Consider the following 24,961-nt stretch of genomic DNA (forward strand, 5'->3'; position numbering starts at 1 on the left):
CTATAGAGTTGCCAGCTCACTTATACGGCTTATAATTTCAAACACTATTTTTTTTTTTTTTGCTAAGACTGTTTTTCTTATTTCATATTACTGCTTATTTGATGATCAAAGTTAGTGAAAGGAGAATTACTGTTTTCCCAGGAATCAACGTGTCTCACCCAAGTTCACCTAGTTCAAAGAGAAGGAATATCATCATTTTAGAAATTGTGACTTGCATGTCCCTCTCCCCATATTCCAAGATATGAGGAAGGAAGGCTGAGCACGAGCCATGGCACACCCGGCCCTACACCTCCTCTTTCTTTCACTGCTCTTTAGAATTCTCTGTTATATTCATTCACTTCTAGTCCTCCTCATCTAAACCACTGGTAACATCTATGAGATGTGAACAAGCTTACTAGCTTCAGGCCAATTTTATCACTAAAAAGTAAGGGCATCTTGATTTCATGGGCATTTTTGACCCCCAATATTGAAAATTTCCTCTCACCTCATGGCGAGCCTCAAACCAAGTATTCTTCTGCAATCTCCTGGACATACAGTTTATGTGTTGAAGACTTTTAACCACTACCTGTGTGCAGGGGCCCCATCCTCTTTGAAACAGCTAGGTTTACTGTCACATTCATGAAGGTCAAAGTTATTCTGTATTCCTTCTGTTTTTCCATAAAACAGAATGACATTAGGGATCCACTAAGCTTGACAGGGGATGAAGAGCTAGAAAGCTCAAAATTCAAAAGGATTATAAACCTTTCGGCTTAAAGTTTTTTGATCTCTCACAGAAATACAGATGAGCATGCAAATATGCAGTATTTAAATGAGGCCTTCCATTTCCCAATCTAAAAATCTGTTTGGTCAACATACCAACAGAATGATTTATTTTACCAAACTAGATTCAGACTACAAGTCAGAAACATCATAAGCAAAATTTACAACTAATTATTCTTTCCACCAGGTGAAAATAGCACCTTAAACAATTTTCTGCACATAGTCTACAATTATTAAAAGCTTTCTAGACTGAACAAGTGACAGTTACGGAAGGTGAAAATATTTTCTCCCTATTTCATATTCCAGATACAAGTTCCCAGGTAACATGTATATACTAAACCTAGTGGGTTCACCTAAAAATGTCAGTTTAGGAGGTGGTAAAAAGTCAATTGGAAGGGAAAGAGCTAAAAATAACTTTACTTTTTGAAAAAAAATATAAACTTTTAAATGACCAACTGTGAAACCAGAATATTTCAAAATAAAGCTGACAGTACCATCTACTGGGCAAGAGTAGAAAAGCCAAGCCATCATGATTATTAAATAATGATGTTAAAAACTATGGCAGAAAATCAATTCTGAATGAAAAATGTTTAAAAACTAACATCAGCCCAGGTAAGTAAGTTTACTTTTATTATATGTTGATGTTAATTTAAACTTTTTTGGACAAATACAAAATGTGGGAAATAGCACAAAACATTTACATTACACAGAAAGTCTCCTGTGGCTTAAATTTCCAAATTGCTGCTAAACTACACCTTGGCATTTCAAACACTGAGAAAGAGAACACAGCTGAGTGGAATCTTCAAATCAAAATTCAGACCTATGACACCTGGGAGTTTTAGGTTCAAATACTTTCAAAGTTAAAAGGTAATATTCCCACATCACAACACTACCTTCCAGTTATCTTTTCCCTCTCTTAATAGTTATTGCCGGTAACTGACCTACAGTCTAAGCACAAAGTAAAGATGCAGTGCACTTAGGGAAACGGTTAACTCCCGTAAGCAGGGACCCATGGACGGACTTAAGGGGTTGATAAATCCCAGGAAATATATGCAAAATTACGGTTAAGGGCACATATATATTTATCTGGGGATAGAGTTTATAAGTTTTATCATAGTCTCAAAGGCATCCTATAACCCTGAAAAAAATTTTAAAATCTACTCTAACCGAAGTTACTTTATTTCAAAAATTAGAACATTCTCTAATACTATATACAAAAATAAACTCAAAATGGATTAAAGACCTAAATGTAAGACCGGATACCATAAAACTTCGAGAGGAAAACATAGAACATTCTTTGACATAAATTATAGCAATATTTTGGGGGGTCTATCTCTGAAACAAAGGAAATAAAGGCCAAAAAAGGGGGTACCTATTTACACGTAAAAGCTTTTGCACAACAAAGGTAATCATCGACAAAAGGAAAAGATAACCTACTGAATGGGAGGAAATATTTGCAAATGATATGACCAATGAGGGGTTAATATCCAACGTATATAAACAGCTCATACAACTCAACACCAAAAAACAAGCAGCCCAATTAAAAAATGGGCAGAAGAACTGAATAGACATTTTTCCAAAAAAGACATACAAATGGCCAATAGACACATGAAAAGATGCTCAACATCACTAATCATCAGGGGAATGCAAATCAAAACCCCAATGAGATATCACCTCACACCTGTCAGAATGGCCATCATCAAAAAGGATACAAATAACAAATGTTGGTGAAGATGTGGAGAAAAGGGAACCCTCCTACACTGTTGGTGGGAATGTAAATTGGCACACCCACTGTGGAGAACAGTGTGGAGGTTTCTCGAAAAACTAAAAATAGAACTACCATATGACCCATCAATTCCACTCCTGGGAATATATCCAAAAACCCAAAAACACTAATTTGAAAAGATACATGCAACCCAATGATCATAGCAGCATTATTTACAATTGCCAAGATATGTGAGCAACCTAGTGTCCATCAACAGATGAATGGATAAAGAAGATGTGAGAGAGATATATATATCACATACTATATACTATATATATAAAACACACACACACACACACACACACACACACAATGGAATACTACTCAGCCATAAAAAAAGAATGAAATTTTGCCATTTGCAGCAACATGGATGGACTTGGAGGGCATTATGCTAAGTGAAACAAGTCAGACAGAGAAAGACAAATACTATATGGTATCACTCATAAGTGGAATCTAAAAAATATTGATACAACAAACTAGTGAATATAACAAAAAGAACCACACTCACAGATATAGAGAACAAACTAGTGGTTACCAGTGGGGGGGGGAGGGGCAACATGGGGTAGGGCATTAAGAGGTACAAACTATTAGGTATAAAATAAGCTACAAGGATATATTGTACAACATGGGGAATGTAACCAATATTTTATAATAACTATAAATGGAGTATAACCTTTGAAAACTGTGAATCACTATAGTGTACACCTGTAACTTATAATAAAAAATTAACCTCAAAGTATTTTTAAAGTATCCTATCATACGCAAAAAGACACAGGGATCAATTTTTTGACTTCTCAATTTTTTTGTCTTCCACAATATTACTACTGTAAAACATGTTGGACAGCATAGGCTGTTAGTTAGGTGCTGCTAACATTACTGGGTTCCACTGATGAAATTCCAGAAAGACTGACACATTTCCTAACATTTTTTTCCCCAACAAAATACTCAAATTCTGAAATTGGTAAATGCTTTTATGAATGGTGCTGCAACTACAGAAACCTGATATAATCACTTTTTTTAAGTTATTAGTTCTTTTAACCTAGACATCTAAAAAGCACTATAAAAAATTAGCAACTGACTCCATTCTACAATCAAGAATGTCAAAATTATAAACTTTACAAAAGGGCTTTATTAAGCAAATCAAGCATATCAGCTGACACTGTAACTTCTGTTAGTGGATACATCTAGGTCAATCAGAAAACAATTACACCTGAAATATACAAGGGGTTGAAAAGGTTTTGTTTGTTTGTCTTGGCTTAAGCTACCTTTTATTTGATTCATTCTCTTTATCTTTGCTTATAGAGGCAAAGGATCTTTAGCCTATTTGTGCCTGTCTTTAATAACAGATCATTAAAAGACACCGCTGAGATTACTGTTTTCATTACTTTCAGTGTTGAAATGGGAGTTCTACTTAGCAATCTGTTTTAAGGACAAAGATATTTAGTAACTAAACTGTTCCGAACGTCAATCAAGACAAGGCAAAACCCTGCAATAAGAGCGCAGTGAATTTTCCAGCTGGGTTTCTGCATCACTGCTGCTGGGTCTTGCTCCTGGTTAAGTGGCAACTATTCTTTTGAGATAAGATGCTATCACTCTCAGGAGTGTACTGACATTTTACTGAGGGACTCTGGAAGACTACATCCTTATGACCCAGAGGAATAATTCTCTGCAGATAAATTTCAGGAATCATATGAAGTTTAGGCAGAGAATCGCTTAGGGACAGCAAGCCCTACCATGCATCTTTCCACAAGCCTTACCACTTAGTCGCCTGCCTGTTCTTACAGCTGGCCCTGAGATATTAATCTACAAACACAGATTTGCATTTTAAAGGAACAAATTAGGCAATGGTAAAGTTTACAAAGCTTGTTTAAGTAAAAATGTCTTGTTAATGACTACAATATTTTCAAGAGGGCCGGTGGACACTTGTTGTTCTTCCCTAACACTACACTTTCTGATGCTAGCCCCTCTTCTGTATGCCCCTTTCTCTCCCTCCTCCCATCCCTGCCCCCAAAAGTTTTCACACAGTTTCCCACCTATTTTCAGGCACCTAAACCTCACATGACATCTGCTTCCAAAGCCTTCCTGATCCCTCCAGCTAACATAATACCTCCTCTAAATTGCTGTAACATTTCCCTTTCATCTCTTTGGATACGAAAACATTTCTCTTGTTAGTAGAATAGCAGTGGTAAGAGAATCAATTTTAAAATCAGAAAAGCCTGGTTTTAAGACCCAGTTCTGCCAATAACGAACTGTCTGACCTTGCTTGAGCAAGTGACTTAAGCACTCCGGGCCTCTGTTTCCCCATCTGTAAACTGACTACAGTGACAGAAACTCCCTCAAATGGGTTAAATAAGAGAATTAAAAGATGTAGGTCAAGTGCTCACCAGAGAATAAGTTCTCTATTCTTCCTGCTACTGCACCCAAATAAGGAGCTTTTGCGCTCTGTTTTATATAAGGGTTGGTCAGCCCAGTGTGAAGGGGGGAATGGGGATGCCAGCAACAGGGACCAGTAAAAAGGGACCAAGGTGTGAACTAGTTGGCTGGGCTGGAAACAGGGTGGCACAGAGGAGTGAAATGAGATGCAGCTGGAGAGAAAAGTAGGTGCTAGACCACCAAAAAACTCTTGTGGTAAACTTAAGGGGTTTGAACTTTATCACGAAGGATACAGGAAACTGCTAAAGGATTTTAAGCAGAAGAGCGATATCACTTGACTGGCCAGCAGTCATGAGGCTTTTACAGAGAAAAGTTCTTTCAAAATGGCAATAAACTGAAGCATATTAAAACCTGTTCCCATGATAAGAAACCGACTTCTATGTGTTAGCTGAATTAACTTCAGTTGGTTGTCTTAGGGATCGCACATTAAGAAAGCCACATGCCTTCGCCATTAAAAAAGAGAAGCTTCCAGTGTCAAATAGGCAGAGCATGACGCAGGAGAGTAAATTGCATGATTTATTCAAAGTTCTTTCCAATAACTTAATTATGAAAAATCAATTGCTTAATCAGATCTCTTAAGCAACTCAAATTTTAATATGAGGAGCAAATGAATCAGAAATCCTAAGCAATATAATCAACTGGCTAGTCTTTGAATCTCCTCAGATAAAAAGGGTTATAAAGTAGAAAATTTTTTTAAATTATTTTTTTAAATAGGGTATCTGTCAACAGCAGATAAAGTGAACTGGATACATGGCAATTACCCAAGTAATTAGATGAGTCTAAAAGTCAAATCAAATAACCCAGATTATAATACCCACTAAGTGGCTTAATTATCTGATTACCTTTATAAAAGTATTAGGTTAATTCCTAAAATCCATTGCTTAGAAAACCTTTAGGCAATCTAAATTTCTTAGGGATGGAGACTTCACTCTACTGTCAAAATCTAACTGAACAAAAATTATAAATTTCATCATCCACCTACATGGAAAAAAAAAAATAAGCCATTCACAAGGAATAAAAATGTACAAGAAAAATAAGACGCTGAAGCAATAAAAAAAAAGGCAGTTTACATAATATACCATAAAGCAAGAAAAGATACAATTTGTTAAGTGTTTTACATATATTATTTTTTTCAATCCTTATAACCAGCTTATGACATAGATCCTATAACCCCATTTTACAGATAAAGATTGTGAAACTTAGAATTTAAATAACAAAGCTCATTTAGCTAATTATGTGGCTGACACTATCAGAATCTTGAACAGTTTTTCTTTCTCAAAAATTTCAGCACTCTATTTCCATCATAGCTAATCCAGATGAACATTTGGAGAATGTTAGAGAAGATAAAACCCTTGGCATTCATTTAATTCCTTATTTTACCAAAGAGGAAACTGGCCCCAAAGAGATTAACTCACTTGTTCAAGGTCACATAGAACTAAAACTAAAAACCAAATCTCCTTTCCATATTTCACTAAACCTCACTGCAATATTTTTGTTAAACTAAACTCAGATATGTTGGCACACTGCACTTAATTAAACCTAAACCAACTAAAATCTAAGTATTTTTCCAACAAGAGGTGGACTGTCCAAATCTCACCACTGAGGATGGACTAAAACAGTTTTGGCTCAGATACTTGTCAAGTGGCCACTAAAAGGGATTGGATTCCAAGAAGTCAGTATTAGGGGGCAGGAATTTCTATTCAAGACAGGCCAGAACGCCAAGCATTAGCACGGCAAGCCAAGAGACGGCCAGTTAGGGAGGTCGGATGTTCAAACACCTGAGTGACTAAGTACAAACACAAAGTCTAAAGGGCCACAGACAGGTTCAAGGTCCCAGAGATAGGATCAGAGCAAAAGCAAATTAGAAATGAGAGGTGGGGGGGGCTGGCTTTCCAGGTGGGTGCTTGCACAACCCTGTCCCAGGGTGCAGCAGATGTGGTCCTGGAGTGGCTTTGGGGGGCTGGGGAAAAGAGGCAGGGTGAGCACCTAGAAAAGGAGCAGACTGAAGCAGTGCTCTCTGAGGAGAGTTCTCAGCTATACAAAAGCAGTCTCATTTACAGGAAGGACCAGCTTCTAAATAAGTGATTACACAAAAATCCATATTTACAGTTTACAGTATAAATAATTTAAGGGAGGTGAACAGTCCTGTTTATTCAATATTTTAACATTATCCAGTTTTAAAATAAGAAAACTAGGACACAGGGAGTGTGGTTTTTCACTTCAAGTTACAAAGCCCATTACTACAAAAAATATACAAAGCTAGACCTTCTAAGTCTACCACTTTTACATTTATTGGCCATCCTGATAGACTAAAACCTGAAACCATCTTCCTTGAAGCTATACATTAATTTCTACAAAATGCATACAGATTGCAGAAATACTTCTAAGTCCCCTACCCCAAGTGACAAAGGCTTCTGCCAAACCATCAGCAGTTTATCATCTTGAGATGCTGAGGACCAAGCATCATATAAAACTACAGCCACTATGCTTAATGCTTTTAATCCTTATTTCACATATGTGCTCAAATTCATTTTAATAATAAACACACACACACACAATTTTATGTAATAAAGACAGCTTACCTTTAAATCACTTCCTGGTAATGTACCTACTCCATCCTTCCAATCCATAACACTGAATACATCAAATTCTTGACCACTTGTGCTAGAGGCAGATTCAGTCATGATTTTTTTTTAACCTGGAAAAGGAAAAAAGGGCATATCACTAAATATTCTACATACAAATCAGTTTTTATTTTAGTGGTCATTGCTTCAATTTCCCTTAATTACATAATTTTCTTGATCATAATATCCCATATCCAGAGATTTAGAAATAATTGCTTCAAAAATATTTTTCCTAGTGAAAAATACCATAATTAATATTTTTCCTAGTGAAAAAAATATTTTTCCAAGTGAAAAATACCATAATTAATCCATGGTAAATTACAGGAGAAAATATATTAATAAAAGTTCTAGGTTAAACAAAAAGTGCCATGGTAAATTTTTGCTATTGTTAGAAGAGGAATTCATTGTTTCATAGCATATTCACTTAGAACAAAAAATCATGATGACATTTGGATAGAATTCTTCACCCTCTAAGGAGTTCCCCCCTCCCCAAGACATTCAAAAGAGAGTAGATGTGGATAAAGGATAGTATCCAGTATAAAACGTTGAAAAAGAGGCCATTTAGATTAAAAAAAAAGAAAAGAACAAGAAAATTCAGTCCATTATTGAATGCCATCTACACTAAATTTGACAGTTAAGTCTGTTCTATCAATACAATGAATATACAGTATGATTGAGTCTTTCATGAAATTGATTTATTTAACTCAGTTGAAATATCTGCCAAGTTGATGTTCTGAGAAATAGGAAAACAGTCTCAAAATGTACAGCAAACACAATTAGGCTATGTTAAGATAACCAATTTGGCTAGCTACACTGTGATAATGCTCTTAATTTTCATTTTCAAAACAAACTTTTTCGTAATCATATATCCATTGGCGGTAGTACTGATATTGTTATTCTGAAACTGCTGTCTGTGTGGTATGGGGTAAAACAAATAAGTAATTATCTTGGTGTCACTGACAAGTGATCAAAGATCAATGGGTCCTAAATCTGAATGGAAGTATCTGTATAATTTCATGATGCATTTTATGTTTAAAAAATATGCATATTTTCTAGCTTTGCCCACTGACAAACTCTAGAAACAACCACCAATCAATAGTAATTAACAGCCTAGTGTTCAGATTGTGGTCTCTAAATACCATTTCTCCCAGGCCTTCCCAGAGGTGGCAGGAAATGTGCAAGATGAGCCTGGAACATCTTGTCAAATAAAAAAGCAAGGAAGCTATCAAAGACAGCAGAGGTCATACCAAAAGGACTCAGAAGCAAACTTGAAGAGGCTTCTGTTGGCCAAAGTAAGGCTATTAGCTGCAGTGAATTGAAACACATCAAATAAGTTTAAATCATTATGAGTTCACAACGATATTCAAAACAAACCAACCAACCAAGAACACCTCATTGATCACCTTTTGATTATACAAGGGAACCAACCAACTTATTATTTGGAAAAAGAAACAAGGACTTATCCTGCTCATATTGCATGAGATCGATAAGAACTGTATCTCAGGGTAACCAAATCATTGGTGAGAAGAAGTTTCCTTTCAGAAAAAAATTCTTGCTAATAAATAAAGAAGGAATGATAGAACTGAAACACAGCCATTTGCAACCATTAAAATAATGACTCTAGCAACGACCATGAATGCCTTCTAAGAATACCTACCAACCCAACACCATCTATGAAGTATTCTTGCCAGGAAAAAACTAAATCAAATCTGTTGTGATCAAGTCTATTTACAGGAAATACCAGAGACAAAGGAACATGTGAAATTACACCATAAAGACCTAAGAAGCAAAACATGGATTGTACTGGGAACCCTGAGACCTTTCCAAAAGGTCCAAGAAGTCAAAATTACTTTCATAAAAATATTAACACGTTATTTGCCTTCTTCACTATGTTGATATTTACACTGATGGTGCAAAGCAATAGTGGATAAAACTGCTGAAGCTGTGGCACCCAGCTGCAGTAGCAGTCATTTTATTCTTCAGCAGCATGCACTCACAGTAAACAAATGTCAGATTCACTAAAAACCATCTTTGATGAAGTAAAATAATAAATTTTATTAAGTCGATATTTGAATATATATCTTTTTAATATTCTGTGTGATGAAACAGAAGTATGCACAAAGTGCTCGGGCATGCCAAAATACCAAGGCCGTCTCAAGGGAAAGCACTGGTGAATTGTTTGAGATGCAAGCTGAACAAGCTGCTTTTTTTTTTATGGAATCCCACTTTTACTTAAAAAACGATGTTTATTCAAGTTTGGATATTTGGAAAATATTCTGTCACACTGACAGCATTCGTTACTAATGATACAATTTCAGCATTTTGGAAAACCTGTATCCACCACCATGAGCTTGACAGCTTCCCAATAGCTATAGACTTTTCTAAGGAGATGGGTGGTGATATTCATGAATATGATTTTTTTAAATATTTCATAATGAAATATGTCAACATTTGGAAGATCTACATAACTCAGTGAAGTGATATTTTCCAAATGACCAATGCTTACAGTTACAAAATTATGCATGGCTAAAGGATCCATTCAAAGTGCAACACAGACCGATGGATTTTAACGTGACAGAGCACAGAAAGCTCACTGATAGGATTTCAAATTGCACACTGCAACTAACCTTTAAGAAACTACCACATGTCAAGTTTTGGTGTAATATTAAAGAAGAGTGTCCATCATTAAATGAAAAACTTAAAATAATCCTCCCTTTTCCAACCCCATACCAGAGTGAAGCAGATTTTCTTCATATGCGTCAACCAAAACAAAATATTGCAACAGACTGAATGAGAAGCAGGTATGAGAATCCAGCTATCTTCTATTAAGCAGACATAAAAGAGATTTGCAAAAATGTAAAACAGTGTTACTTCTCTCACCTTTTCTTTTAAATTTTGGAAACTGTGATTATAGTTCATAAAAATTGTGCTTATACATACTAAGGTAATCAGTTTACTATGTTAAAAGTAATAAACAAATAACCAGTATACTTTAATTTCTAATGCAGTAAATATTGATACATATAACACAAACAATAGCTCTTTGGGTTTTTCATTTTTTAGAGCATAAAAGAGACTTGAGACCAAAAAGTCTGAAAGCCACTGCTATACAGGATTAAAAACTTGTTTTCTGCACACACAAAAAATTGTAAGGAATAACTAATAAACAAATGAAAGAGGAAATTTGAAATTTAGATTAAGAGACATATTAACCAATCACAATACTGCATTTCATAGATCTTGTTTTGACCCTGATTTAAATTATTTAAAAAAAAAAAAAAGATTATTAGGGACTTCCCTGGCAGTCCAGTGGTTAAGATTTAGCCTTCCAATGCAGGGTGTGTGGGTTTGATCCCTACTTGGGGAGCTAAGATCCCACATGCCTCGGGGCCAAAAAACCAAAACATAAAACAGAAGCCATACCGTAACATATTCAATAAAGACTTTAAAAAATGGTCCACATCGGGCTTCCCTGGTGGCGCAATGGTTAAGAATCCGCCTGCCAATGCAGGGGACACGGGTTCGAGCCCTGGTCCAGGAAGATCCCACATGCCGCAGAGCAACTAAGCCCGTGTGCCACAACTACTGAGCCTGCACTCTAGAGCCCGTGCGCCACAACTACTGAGCCCGCGCGCCACAACTACTAAAGCCCACACGTCTAGAGCCCCATGCTCTGCAACAAGAGAAGACACTGCAATGAGAAGCCCGCGCACTGCAACAAAGAGCAGCCCCCGCTCACCACAACTAAAGAAAGCCCGTGCGCAGCAACGAAGACCCAACGCAGCCAAAAATAAAAATAAAGATAAAGAAAATAAATAAAATTTTTTAAAAAATGGTCCACATCAAAAAATCTTAAAAAAAAAAGAAAAAAGATGATTAGACAGGAGGAGAAATATGAACACCAACTGACTATCTGATATTAAAGAAATACCATTGCTTTTTTTTGAGGGATGATGATGATACATACTTTAAAGTGGGGAGGTCTTCCTTGTATTTTAGAGATACAAGCTGAAATTGTGAAATGAAGTGATATAAGGTGAGGAAATTGCTACAAATTAATTAAGGGGTAAAGCGGTGAAATAAGACCGGCAACATGTTGGAACTGTGAAGATAAAGACGAGTGAAGGGTCCAGGGTGGTTATTACACTACATTCCACATTTTATTTATTTATTTTATTTATGGCTGTGTTGGGTCTTCGTTTCTGTGCGAGGGCTTTCTCTAGTTGCGGCAAGCGGGGGCCACTCTTCATCGCGGTGCGCGGGCCTCTCACTATCGCGGCCTCTCTTGTTGCGGAGCACAAGCTCCAGACACGCAGGCTCAGTAGTTGTGGCTCACGGGCCCAGTTGCTCCGCGGCATGTGGGATCCTCCCAGACCAGGGCTCGAACCCGTGTCCCCTCCACATTTTAAATAGTCAATAGGGAAAAAAAAACAAAACCCTGTGTTTCTTTGAATTATAGCTATCTTCTGTTGGAGTTTACTAGATGCTTCAATATTCTTTCTTCCTTTATCATTAAGACTTAATCCTCAAAACAGGAAATAGGTTGTAAAGGCCTGAGGAAGAATTAATCTAAGAAATAGTAAAAATATGAAATAAATTAAGACTCATACTGAAGTTCTCTATGACTCCTACCTCACTAGATACATAAAGATCAGCAACAAACCTGACTTTCTAAGGTAGGAGTGGCAACTTTTCCTGATAGATAGTAGAGTGATAGAATAATTTTCCCCCTGGTGGATAAACCAGGTAAAACCTGAGTGACCCTTTAATAAAAATTTTTCATTTATTAATTCAATCACATCTTCTTCCAGAAAAGGATTCAAAACATCAGACAACTTACACAAATTATTTCATTTATTTGTTTCTCACAGAAAGATGGGTTCTATCATCCCTCTAGTCGACACTGAAAAAAGTGCAGAGTTCAGTAACTCACCTAAAACCATACTTGGTGGCATACCCAGGATTTTAACCCAGGTCAGTCTGATTCCAACCCTGGGCTTTTTTCTCAACCACTGTCTTGTGCTGTCTCAAAGTCTTACCACCTCTGAGAATCTGGCTAAGCCTACTTTTCCCCATTTTACTCCTTGGAACACAGCAAATCCAGAAACCAGTTTACTAGGTCCAAAGTTCTCGATTTATGTAGATCAGTACATCATGTATCCTTTTTAGTAAAGTGCCATCAAATATATGCTTATTAACAAAATGTCATTGAGACACATATTCAACACAAATAGATTTTTGGTCTTTTCCTACCTAAACACCATAAATGTATGAAATTTACAACAGCAAAAATGCTGTCTGTGACTACGAGGAGGAATAGACAATAGGGGTAATCTAAAAGCTATCACTGTACAAAAGCTGCAGTAAATGTTTATTACATATTTTAGGAAATAATTAGAATATGCTTTGCTATACAAAACACTGGTAATGTTACATAGTATACTCCGCCTGCAAGCACATATCTAAAATTTATAAAAACTGTTTCCATCCATTGTTTCATTCTAAGGCTTGTGGACATTTTGTATAAAATATTATAGCATAAAAATATTCACTACATTGTCCTTTCCTTCATCCAATTTGAAGCCACTGGCTACTTTCACTATCGCATGAAGTCTGAACAGCTACGATAGATTAGGCATTTTCCCACCATCTCCTAATCAGGTAGAACAACCAGCAACCAATATTATTTGAACAGAAGCTGGTTTTATGACACCCTAAATCGTTCTCCTTTTTCATCTTCTGTAAGTGTATGCACTTGTATACAAACATACAAAGTCTTTTCACTTCAACAAATTGTGCTTCTAAGAGTTAAGCAATTTTTTTTTTAGTACTTAGAAATGCTATGCTTTATATTTTCTTTAATTTTCACCTGGCACTGTTCCATCATCCCATGTGTAACCTGTATTCCACGGGCCTAAAAACCAGGTAGATAATGGTCACTCACAATACAAGTCACAAACAGTATTTCTCATTTGCAGAAAATCACACCCCAAATCTCTTGTTAATGCTGCTGAGATTTCCTAAGGAAGTATCTTAAATATGTACCATGATGGGTCCTCTGTGTTATTAGCCAAGATCTACCTCTTTTCTCCTAACCTCTTCTAAATGCTAATGGTCTCCAGCCACTGCTGATGTCGAAAGGGACAGCTTTCGAGATCAGATATCCAGCAAATGCATCCATGCAGCTTCTGATTCCCACTCACCTATGTTATGGCTGACAATGGCTAATATCAAGGGTACTGACACCCAGTGTGCTCCCACCAATGCCCACTGTGGATGCCTCATCAAGGAGCTGATAATTTTACTGAAGGTGAAGACCATTACTGTTGGCACCAATGCAAATGTATTATACTCCCAAAGTCCCTCTTTTGTGAAACAGTTCACTTCAGCTTTTACTCATTTTTATTACAATTTCCTTGCCATAAGAATTCAGCAAAAGGGCTGGAGGACAGACTAAATGACATTTTAACACTGTCCTCAGAATTACCTCTTCTCTCTCTCCTGCACCACTCCTTGTCTCTAAACCAAAGCTGTGCAACTTGACTCTCCCTGGGAATCATGTATCGAATGGATGCACTTCCTCAATCTCTCATGCAAAGAAATCTCTGGAAGCCCTAGCCTACGTGTACCACTAGTAATCTAGAAACATTAGGTGGTGATGAAATTAGTTAACACCTTACATTTAAAAATCCTATGTTATAAGAATATGGAGATACAAGCCCTCTCATATACCGATAGTGGCACTATTGATTGAACCAACCTCCATGGAGATCAATTTTCAAGAACATATCCTCCAATTCAGCCCTTCTACCTCTAGAAATTTATCCTATAGATACTTACATGTATAAAAAAACGTAAAAGGTGATTCATGGACTACAGCACTGTTTGTAATGTTAGAAAACTGGAAACAATCTGACTGCCCATCAGTAAAGGACAATTGTGGTACAGCCATATACAATGGTTAAAAAACAATGAGGGGGACCTCCCTGGTGGCGCAGTGGTTAAGAATCTGCCTGCCAATATAGGGGACACGGGTTCGAGCCCTGGTTCGGGAAGATCCCACAGGCCACGGAGCAACTAAGCCCGTGCGCCACAACTACTGAGCCTGTGCTCTAGAGCCCGTGAGCCACAACTACTGAGCCTGCGCGCCACAACTACTGAAGCCCGTGCGCCTAGAGCCCGTGCCCCGCAACAAGAGAAGCCACCGCAATGAGAAGCCTGTGCACCACAACAAAGAGTAACCCCCGCTCGCCGCAATTAGAGAAAGCCTGCGCGCAGCAATGAAGACCCAACACAGCCATAAATAAAAAAACAAAAAACAAAAAAAAAAAAACAAAGAACAATGAGGAAACTCTTTACATTCTGATATAGATAGAGCTCCAAGATACTGTTAATACTACTAATTTTATGCAAGGTATAAAAACTGTGTGCCACCATTTGTGTAAAACAAATGGGGTATATATAAATACGTGTATTGCTTATATATGCATAGCCTATCTTTGTCAGGATTTGTCAGAAGCTGGTAACACTGGCCGCATCCAGGAAGGAGCAACGACTGACTGAAAGACAACCAAGGGAGGGAACCTTCTCTCTGTGTAGTGTACCCTTTAGTACCTGTTGAATGTTTAAACGTGTGGGGTTTTTCTAAGAAAAAAAGTTACATTAAAAAAAAATGTTTTAAAATCCTGTTTCATATTTATTTAAAATACTCCATGTTTTGAAAGGCACGTCTTCTTACGAAAATACTTAGCTTGTTACTGATGCCAACAAATGAAGCTATAGACTAGAAGGTGCTAGGAAAATCAACTTCCCCAAAGCTCTTGGGTAATTTAACTAGTAGGTATTTAACTATATATGCAAATGTATCAGCTCCACAGATGGGTGAAAAGAGAAAGGGTAGGGTTCACTTCTCCACAACTAAGGTATCAAAAACATACAGTAGAACCTTGGCATTCACAGACTATTTATGGTTTCTACCATTCCTGAGTGACAGCTGAAGTTCCCATGACATTTAGTAATTTGCCATTTTGCAGAGACACGATTCTGAATAACACTCCATAAACTGAGAGTCCCGGCCAAGGTCCAGGTGCGCTCTGAGTCACAGTGCTTTGTCTGAGTGCTATGACCACTGTAAACAAAGTGATAACAACTTTGTTTCTTGTTAAGAAATGAAACAAAAGCAACTGCTAGTTGATTCTAGTGTTGATGACAGAACGAGGAGAATACGGAAATGTTTATGAAAGTGATAGGTCCCAGCCACAAAATAGAAGTTTCGGATAAATCAAAGGCTGAAATGTCAAATGCAATGATGACTCAGACACACTATGTGAACAAAACTACCAAATGCTCCAAAAGGAAATAAGTAGAAAAGATGTGTGAATTTGTTTCAATAAGTGCTCTCGACAGCACAAAAGTTGCTCATCAAGCGAGATAAGTATTTAAGGTCTAGAGAGATCATTTACATTTTTCAGTTATACTTTAGTAATTTGAAGGGAGGAATTACATGCTACAATGATATTTTTCAGGTTGAGGCTTGGCGATGGTCTTGGGCTGTATCCCTCACAAATGTCAAGAATCTACTGTATCTTATTTTGACTGGAGATAAACAGAGTCCTTCATAATCCTCCCTTTCATATGATTCCTTCCCTCACATCTACCAGGAGAGGATAAAATGGTGGCTCAGGGTGGGAGCAGAGACTCCCCCAGGGCTGCACTTCTACAGCAAGTTCAAGGTGAAGAGGCTGCCTGGGGCTGTGATGGAGAGAACAGTCCCCTGAAAGATAAGCAACCCAATCTAGTACGTTCCAACATAAAGTAAGAGAGTGGGCCTTGCCTATAAACCAAAAGTCTGGATCTGCAGATAAGGTGAGAATTAAAGATTACTAAAGAAAGTGTACTAACTGTAGCCTGGCCATTCCTGCTCAAACCATTGTTTTCAAAATATTACAGTATTTAAAAGAATGGCTCATTACTGTTCACTAAGACCAGTTAAATGGTTTTAATAATTTTACATGAAGTTGCTTTTTTAGAATTCCATTTTATAGCTTTACAGTTAACAGGTGCATTTTTCAAAAATAAGTTACAGAGATGACAAGGCCAAGAGCTGGTAGTAGTTGTAAAATGGGGGTAGACATGACCTCAGAAGCAGCATCTGAGAATCAGATTTAAATTCTGTCATTCAGAGAGATGCCGGGGCTGAGATGTCAGTGCCTGGTGTCAACGGACTAAACTCATCAGTTTTGGGTTCAAGAGGGCAATGTTATCTTTTGTGAAGAGTAAGCCAGGAATGTTAACCCTAAAATCATGACCACGAAAGAAACAAAAATGATCGCTATGCAGAAGAGTAAGACGGCAATAAGAAAAGTCAGCCTCCACTGTGGGGATCCAATGCCTTGTTGCTAGGATGCCCACATTAATACCATCAACTGAAGTTGGCTTTTGGTGTACTTTGTAGAAATCATCAATCACTAACCAAATGCTGTCTCTGGCACACTGTGACATTCTCAAAAAAGTCCTAAGCGTCATCTTCGGTAATATCATCAAAACGGCCTCTGCCCACTGCTAAACACGTTATTAAAGTGGCGTATAAAACTGTTTTGGGCCTCCCCATCCCCACTCACCCTGCCCCTTGTCATCCTTTCATAGACAGACGCAAATCAAACACGTCATGCATCATCCTCAAAACCTGCCACACTCTCTCAAGTTCCTCTTTCCATCCCTCTCCCTTTCCTAAACAAACCACAGCCTTCCTTTCCTCCTTTCAATTCACTTTCCAAAGATTAACGATTACCTATTCTGTGACATAAGACAAACTAATCCCTTGAAGCCTCAATTTCCCCACCTGTAAAATGTGGCAAATAATAGAACTTTTCTTCATTGGGCAATGGTGAGGACTACATGAGATAAGCCAGGTAATACCTCAGCACCGTGCCTATCCCATACTAAGCAGTCAATAAAATCTTAACTTTCTACTCTAAATATCTGGTTTAACAATTATTTGCGCTCATGAGAGTCACTCTGTGACCTCAAAAAATTAGTCAGTGGCTTTTTTTTCCCTTTCCCTTCATTTTATTTCAATGGCATCTCTTATAGTAAGCCACCTGTGTTCAAAGCTCCATCAGAAGATGTCAAGATCACTACATAAAAGTAGATGTTGCATTGTTAATAATAATAATACATATATTTACATGGCTCCAGAAATGACTAGCTTTCTTCATAGAACAATACCTCTGAAGTAATGGAGAAGGATTTGCTGTGTGGGGAGGGAGTTGGACCCAAAGGCCAGGCTCTCTCGGCCACCATGCTGGGCTGGCACCACACTGTGGACCAGGCTAAGGCATGTAAACAGGACGAGATGAAAGACTAGGGCCACATTTCTCAAAGTCTGCCCCTCAAAACTTTTAGACCATTTCTGCATGTCCCGTGATAAAAGTTTTGTGGTGAGGGAGATGTGTAACCCCCCGGGGTCTTAGGGAGACGGATGGCGCACGTCAGCAGCAGTGCAGCAATCTGTGAAGTGCTGTCTGAGCCCAAGTTTCCCACAGTCACTTAGCCTTGTGGCTCTGTTATCACAGTACAGCGAGGTCCATGGAATCCCATTTTCGGAAAATGCGGAGTTATAGAAAATAAATTCAAGAAACAACATGAGAGCAGGTAGTATTTTACAGGGTAGAATTTATTCATCTTCAGGTTAGAGTCAACTACAGAGGTGCTACCTCCTGGCTGAGCTCCCCATCTGCATCCATGTGTTGAGATTTGTAGTGTCTAACACTGGGGAATGCCCTCAGGACCTAGAGTCCAGGCTGGAGAAAGTGATCCTGAGAAAGACAAAACCTCTGCCTCCTAAGGTCTATCTATGGTTTTCTGATTTATTCTCCAATGGCCTCCTATGTACTTTCATGACACCAGAGAGGTACACAGCCTGTAATGGGGGAACTCACATACCCACAAATACATGGCCATGTAGGGGTAGTCACACAAAGCCAACAAGCCTAACCCATTCCAGAGATACAAACATACTGGAGCTGGAGTGTTTCTTCTATGCTTTGCCATTTTATAGACTCTTACCAATACTAGACTAGTTGACCCTCACAGCTACCTTTTAAGATGGCCAAGAATTCTTAGCCTCATTTTACAGATAAGAAAAGATTACCCAACCAATAAACGGACTTTTACCTCCCAAGACAGTGCCCCTCAAACTATACCATAGTGCCCAACACATTGTATTTTAGTCAGTAAAGAAGCCAATCTAATGTAAAGGTGAAAAGCACAGCAGCCAGAGTGCCTGGGTTGAATCCTGGCTTCACAGTTTACTAGCTGTATAATCTTGGGCAGGGTACCCAACCTCTCTTGAGCCTTAGCTCCTTCATCTAAAAAATGGAATAGGAATATCTACTTCATATGGATTAAAAAAATTTTTAATTATGCATGTTAAAGTGGTTTGTACTTTTTGGACACTCAGTCCACAACAGCTACAGTTATTTTGAAGAAAAGAAACAAGCTGCTCTCCAATGTCCACATTCCCTCCAAACATGGGTTTACCAGATGTCTGAAGTATCCCAGGGCAGAGGAGTTGATAACTGTGCAAAAGCCAATACGTTTGCACCACAAAGTCCTATTTGATTTCTCAAGAGTCCAGGGGTGAAGGTGGAGAAAAGTGGAAGTTAAGAACTGTGGTAGGATTCTGGGATTTCATGGACAAATAAAATTTCAAAATGAATTTGGGAAACTGATGAAAGGTCAATAAGTATTAGTTTTCCCAAGCTCTCATAAAGAACATTTTAACAAGGAGAAAAGTATGAAGGACATAATCTCTGAACAGCGACCCAAGACTAAGCCACTGGCAACCTTACTGTGACATTTTTGCTGAGGAGGCATAAAAGCTTCCTTGCATACCAACTGTGGTTCCAGGACCTGCTTTCAAGAAAGCTAGTACAGAGGCAAACAGAAAGCACCGTAAGAGATCGCAGCAAGAGGCCAGGAGGAAAAAGAGGGATGAAAGCTATGGATCCTCTCCAAAGGGGACTCAAATGACTACAGTGAGTCTTTCTCTGTACAAGTACTGGAATATGTGTACATAAGATGCCAGGAGAAGAGGGGCTGGAAAGGCAGAATCTATACCCCAATTATAATACTTATTACATCATATCATGATCATTTACTTACAGAAGGTTTTGGAGGAAAGAAAACTGGATTTATTCATTTCGCTATCCCGTGTGATTATCCACAGTAGGAATCAATAAAAATTTATCAAATGAATGAATAAAATAGAAGGGGAAAATTTAACAGACTAGTTGTGGGCAGGGACTGGGGAGAGAGGAAATCAGGAAAAGATCTTCATTTGTCCATCTATCTCTTATTCTCCAGTGAAAATTCTAACTAACAACGAGGCTGCTAAGTATTTATTTACCTCTTTGGCAGAAGGATAACATTCCTGCTCCAAGAAACCCTCCTTATTTAAGTGTCAGTGAAGAATACATCAAAAGAAGTTAAATTCAAACCTCTTAAACAGGCTTATTCAATAAGGATAAGAGAAAAATCTAAACTCACACCTGAAGCATCTCTCAACAAACACATTTTGCTACAAAGAAAAATTTTCCTTTCAAATCAAGCATGACAGATACCAGCTTTGATATTCTACTCACCCTGACTGGCAAGAACTCTGAATCGCACACATACTGGAACTGAGATCTGTTGTGGAGAGATGTGAAATTTTGCCCTGAGGGCCCAAGTTCATAGACTTTTAGGCAGGTAAAACTCTAGATCATTTCAATGTGAGAACTGAAATCTCAGTAGCATCAAGAACAAATCCTTGAGAATCTGGGTCTCCTGTCCATATATATGCTTATATAGTAGATGCCTTCCTTTAAATATGAAATCAGTTATTAGGACAGTTCCTTCTTATTGATACTTTTTCAGAAACACCCCACCACCACCAGTAGTTATCTACTGGTCATGTTTTAATGAAAACGACCCTAGTTATAACGTATTGATGGTTTCTCTGATTTGTTACCTTTTCTGCCATGGAGATTACATGCAAAGGGGTAGTCACTGAAGGCAATCTTTACGAAATCTCAACTTCCTGCCCTTTCGTTTGTTACTGTAAGAAGGATGAATTATTTGAGATTCTGTGGCCTAACCTACTTACTTCCTCTGAAGGAGGAACAGAAAATGAAAAATGCCTTTCAAGAAAAAAAAATGTACATAGAAAATGAAATCACAAACTGACATTAACAGTCTTACAGCATATTTAATATACTCTCTTCAAATGCTTTTATTTGAAGTTCATTTTCAGTGTACAGACTATATCTCAATTTGAGGCAAAAATATCCTGAAAAGTGCTATCATGTCATCAACATATTACACTAGTAGTGTAATAATAGAAATTTTACACCCATTAGAGGGATTCAAGGGAATAAAAAGAGCAAGAACCTGTCTCACACAGATATTTCCACGCTTATGCAAAATATGCATGAACTTAAATTAAAAAAGAAAACTAAAAGTAGTATCTTGTTCTTTTTTCTTATTTCACTTCGTAATTTTTAAAATGCTAAAAGCAGTATCTTTTTTCTTATTCTGCTTCATATTTTTGTAGAACATAGTGCTAGAATTAAAAGATTTACACTTGATTTGTCTTTTGCATATAATAAATTAGATTTGACCAGATTTTATTTCTGTCACATAAGTCATGTCTACAGGGCTTATCCTGATAACCATTTGTAGCTAAACCCCTTATCAATAGATTGAACAGCTAGGCCTCCAATCTGCCAAATAAGACCACAAACCAATGGGGTGAAATTATCTAGACCATTTAACAACCAGACCAGGGATCTCAATTCACAGTTCAGGGTTCAATCAGTGTAACAGATGGGAGAAAAATAATCAACTGATTTTGGTGCCTGAACCATCCTACTGAAAGCGTTTTAGGAACTGAACTGGTTTAATTCTATAACATTTCACATAACATAAAGCTATAGTCCAATCTTGAAAAGGCCTGGCACACAGCAGGTACTCAAAAAAATTTACTGGATGACAGTGTTTCAACAAAGGAGAAACAGGTTGTACACCTGAAACTAACACAACATTGTAAATCAACTATACCCCAATAAAAATGTAAAAAACAAAACAAAACAAAACAAAAAAAACAAAGGAGAAGCAGCCCATCACCCTATAATCAATGCCTGCAGCAGCATCCTTCTAAGTCAGACAAAAGCTCTGCTTGATGGACCACGACTCAGATAATAGAAATATTATATGACTCCCACTGTAATCCAGAACCACCCAATGAATCATTTTGTAAATGGGCCTACTCTTCTGGTTAAAGAGTATAGTATCAGTAGTTATCGTATTTTGGTGAATATATTCTTAGTCATATTCCGTTATCTTTATTAAACTTTGATTCTAACACTACATTCCTCCCTACCCCCAGCTTCTCACCACCATTATCTCTATCCCTCATTTTAATTTTCTTCTTTTATAATCAGAATAAATTCCATCATGTTTTGAGTTCACAAAATGGTAAATTTAGGTCCCAATCTTTTGATTGATGATTTACACTTTTTGATAACACACCCTACTGCCTTATCAGGTCTCTTCCTATACAGAACAAGTGAAATCTTTTTATATATAAGCCCAGTAATTCCCAAAACTAATCTGAGTAATGTTTTATTAACAGTTAGTGATCATTTCAAGGCCATGACGTAGACCAAGGTGTTCTTTTCAGTATAACTCAGTCTTTCCCCAACTTTTAAAAACAGGAACAAAAAAGAGGAAAGTGAAGAGACAGTGTTTTCCTCCCGTAATTTTTTCTTACACCTGTTCGCTATTGCTCATCTTAGCGAACCAACGTATAAGAGCAAATACATTAATCTGGAAATGGGTTTTCTTAGAAATATTCTAAGAATTACTATTTGGAAAATTAGAAAGTTAAAGACATAACAAAAGAAAAGCCAGTGTCATTTTCCCTGGTCCCACCCCTTTCAAAGTGCATGATATGAACTAAGACAAGTTACTAAGTATCTCTGAGCACCAGTTTGCTCTAAAAGAGAATTAATAATACCAAATGCTCAAGGTTAGTGAAAGTATTAGGGATAATATTCAGTGTCTAGAACAGTACCTGGGCATACAGAAGGCACTCGGTAAGTTTTTGTTAGATGAATGAATGAGCGAATCAATGAATGAATATAAAATATCTAGCTTAATGCTTGACATTCAGAAGGCACTCAATACACAATTACATTGACTGTATCAACACTTCACAGTGTTTGCAGAGGGCACCCTACCTTCCAGGTCCCTACCTTAGGAAACACATCCAGTAGTACCACCATAGTACTTACTGTATTCACCTCTATCTACCTTTCACTAGCACTGAACCATGGCTTTGTTTTGGTAATTACCATTGTATGTGTATAGATTATCTCCTCACCTAGATTATGAACACACTGAGGCCAAAGACTGTTGCTTTCTCTGTAGCCTCAACAAATTCATTCATTTCACCCTATTCTAAGTATTGATTATGTGAAGCACTTCCCAAGGGAGACTTACACAAAATAGATACTCAATAAATATTTGTGGACTGACATAAAACACTGACTTACAGAAAGAATAGTAAATAATAATAAAAAGGTTTTACTATAATACACATGTAATTCTTCTAATCACTACCCAAGTCATTAACTATAAGTCCACTTCTGAGGAAGAAACTGGAGCCACATCCAGGATCACCCAACTTTATACAAGTTCCTCCCAAAAGTCCTTGCTCTTTCCTTCAAACCACCCTGTCTCCTACAAAAGGACTTCTTAAACGCTTTTTTCAATTCGACTTCATAAATCAAACTCCTGGGGTAAGCGTGTAGGGAACTCATCAAGGGCAAAGACCTAGTCTTTCAGTGTTCAGCACCGTAAGAGCTCAATAAAAATGAGGTAACTAGTAGAAACATCGCTAGAGAGATTACTCAGGTTACCCAACCTTGGGACCCCCAAGGGTACCCTTGTCCACACAACATAAAGTAACTTCTTTTGTAAGTTTCCCATCCTATTATAAATAGCCTTTGTTGATATATGTATTTCTTAGAAATAAACTACCAAACAAAACAAACCAGTGGAATTTTTCAAGAACCAACCTTCAGTTACTCAGGGACGAATTAAACAGGACATATATTTCTTCTTTCCTTCACTATTGGGTTTTTGGGTTCTTAGCATATTGATTGGATAATTTACAAGAGAAGTGAGATAAACTAAACTAAAACTTGTCAGAGTTTGTCAAGTTCAGTATCATCAAATGGAAAACAATGACAGATAGTACTTGTGGTTTTCTTTTTTCTATGTAGATAACAGTTGATTAGAATTAGAATAAAGCTGCAAAGAGGTCTAGAAAACATAGGGGGGAAAAAGTCCTACAGGTAGCTTTCCCTAAATCCACAGTCATTTGCAGGACCCATTTTCTGGCCCCGAGAGTTTAAATTCTTACTACTCCAGTTACCTATTTTCTCATCCTCATTTCCCAGCAGATTCACACAACTAAACTATTAATTACAGCACATGAGTTCCCCTCACACCAACCCTTCTACTTTCATCACCCTACCATTTCCACAATTTGGAATCATTTTATATTTAAAAGTATTTATTTCATCTACTCCTACCTAGCAAATGACTAGGTTTGGGATAAATAAATCTCAATTTGTATTCAACACCATGTTAAAAACACGGTCCCTTCTCTCAAGGAGCCAAAGCTGTAAAAGAGAAACTACCTTTTTCCTAAAGAAAAGAAATATCCCCCAGAAGTATTGTGACAAGTCCATATAATATATACACCAAAAACTAATCTAATAATTTTAGCCAGGAAGTAAATCACTCTGTTCAGCTCTTAAAAACCTACCTCCTGCCCTTTTCACAAAACCTGGCTAAGGTGAAATGGTAATATGACAACCATTTCAAACATTTGAATAGCTCTTCATAGTGCTCAAAACCTTATTTTATTTGATCCCTTCAACAAAGAAACCAAGGCAAGCATTGTTGTTCCACTTTTCCAGATGGGGAAATCTAGGCTGAAAGAGTTAAAGTGACTTACACAAAGTGGTACATTGAGTGGCTAAATTGTCTTCTGATTCCTATTCTAGTACTCTATCTACACTCACGATGATTCCCCAAATGAAGAAAAATAATCACTGTCTTCCACTCAGCACATCTAAACATGAAACTCACCATCCTAGGAAACACATTTCACTCTGCCTGAACTCAACTTCTGTCTGGGCGATCTTCTTGGAGCCGTTTTTGCCCCCTTGTCTCTGCTGCATCACCTACGCGGACATCTATTTATTTTGCTAATTATACGACTCAAGATGATCCACAAGCAGAAAATGACAATAAATTCCCTTTTAAC

General features: G+C 37.5%; 1 protein-coding gene across 5 annotated transcripts in view; it reads right to left on the reverse strand.

The window, feature by feature from the left end:
• Positions 1-24,961, reverse strand: part of L3MBTL3 (L3MBTL histone methyl-lysine binding protein 3) — a 119,659-nt gene that overhangs the window by 90,080 nt on the left and 4,618 nt on the right. For all 5 annotated transcript variants that reach the window (XM_061207728.1, XM_061207727.1, XM_061207726.1 and 2 more), the window contains exon 3: positions 7,540-7,655. In XM_061207728.1, coding sequence (XP_061063711.1) covers positions 7,540-7,641 — 102 coding nt within the window. In that variant the 5' untranslated portion in view covers positions 7,642-7,655. The remainder of the gene's footprint in view (positions 1-7,539; positions 7,656-24,961) is intronic.

Source organism: Eubalaena glacialis, chromosome 12 (genome assembly GCF_028564815.1).
Source record: "Eubalaena glacialis isolate mEubGla1 chromosome 12, mEubGla1.1.hap2.+ XY, whole genome shotgun sequence".
Classification (NCBI taxonomy): domain Eukaryota; kingdom Metazoa; phylum Chordata; class Mammalia; order Artiodactyla; family Balaenidae; genus Eubalaena; species Eubalaena glacialis.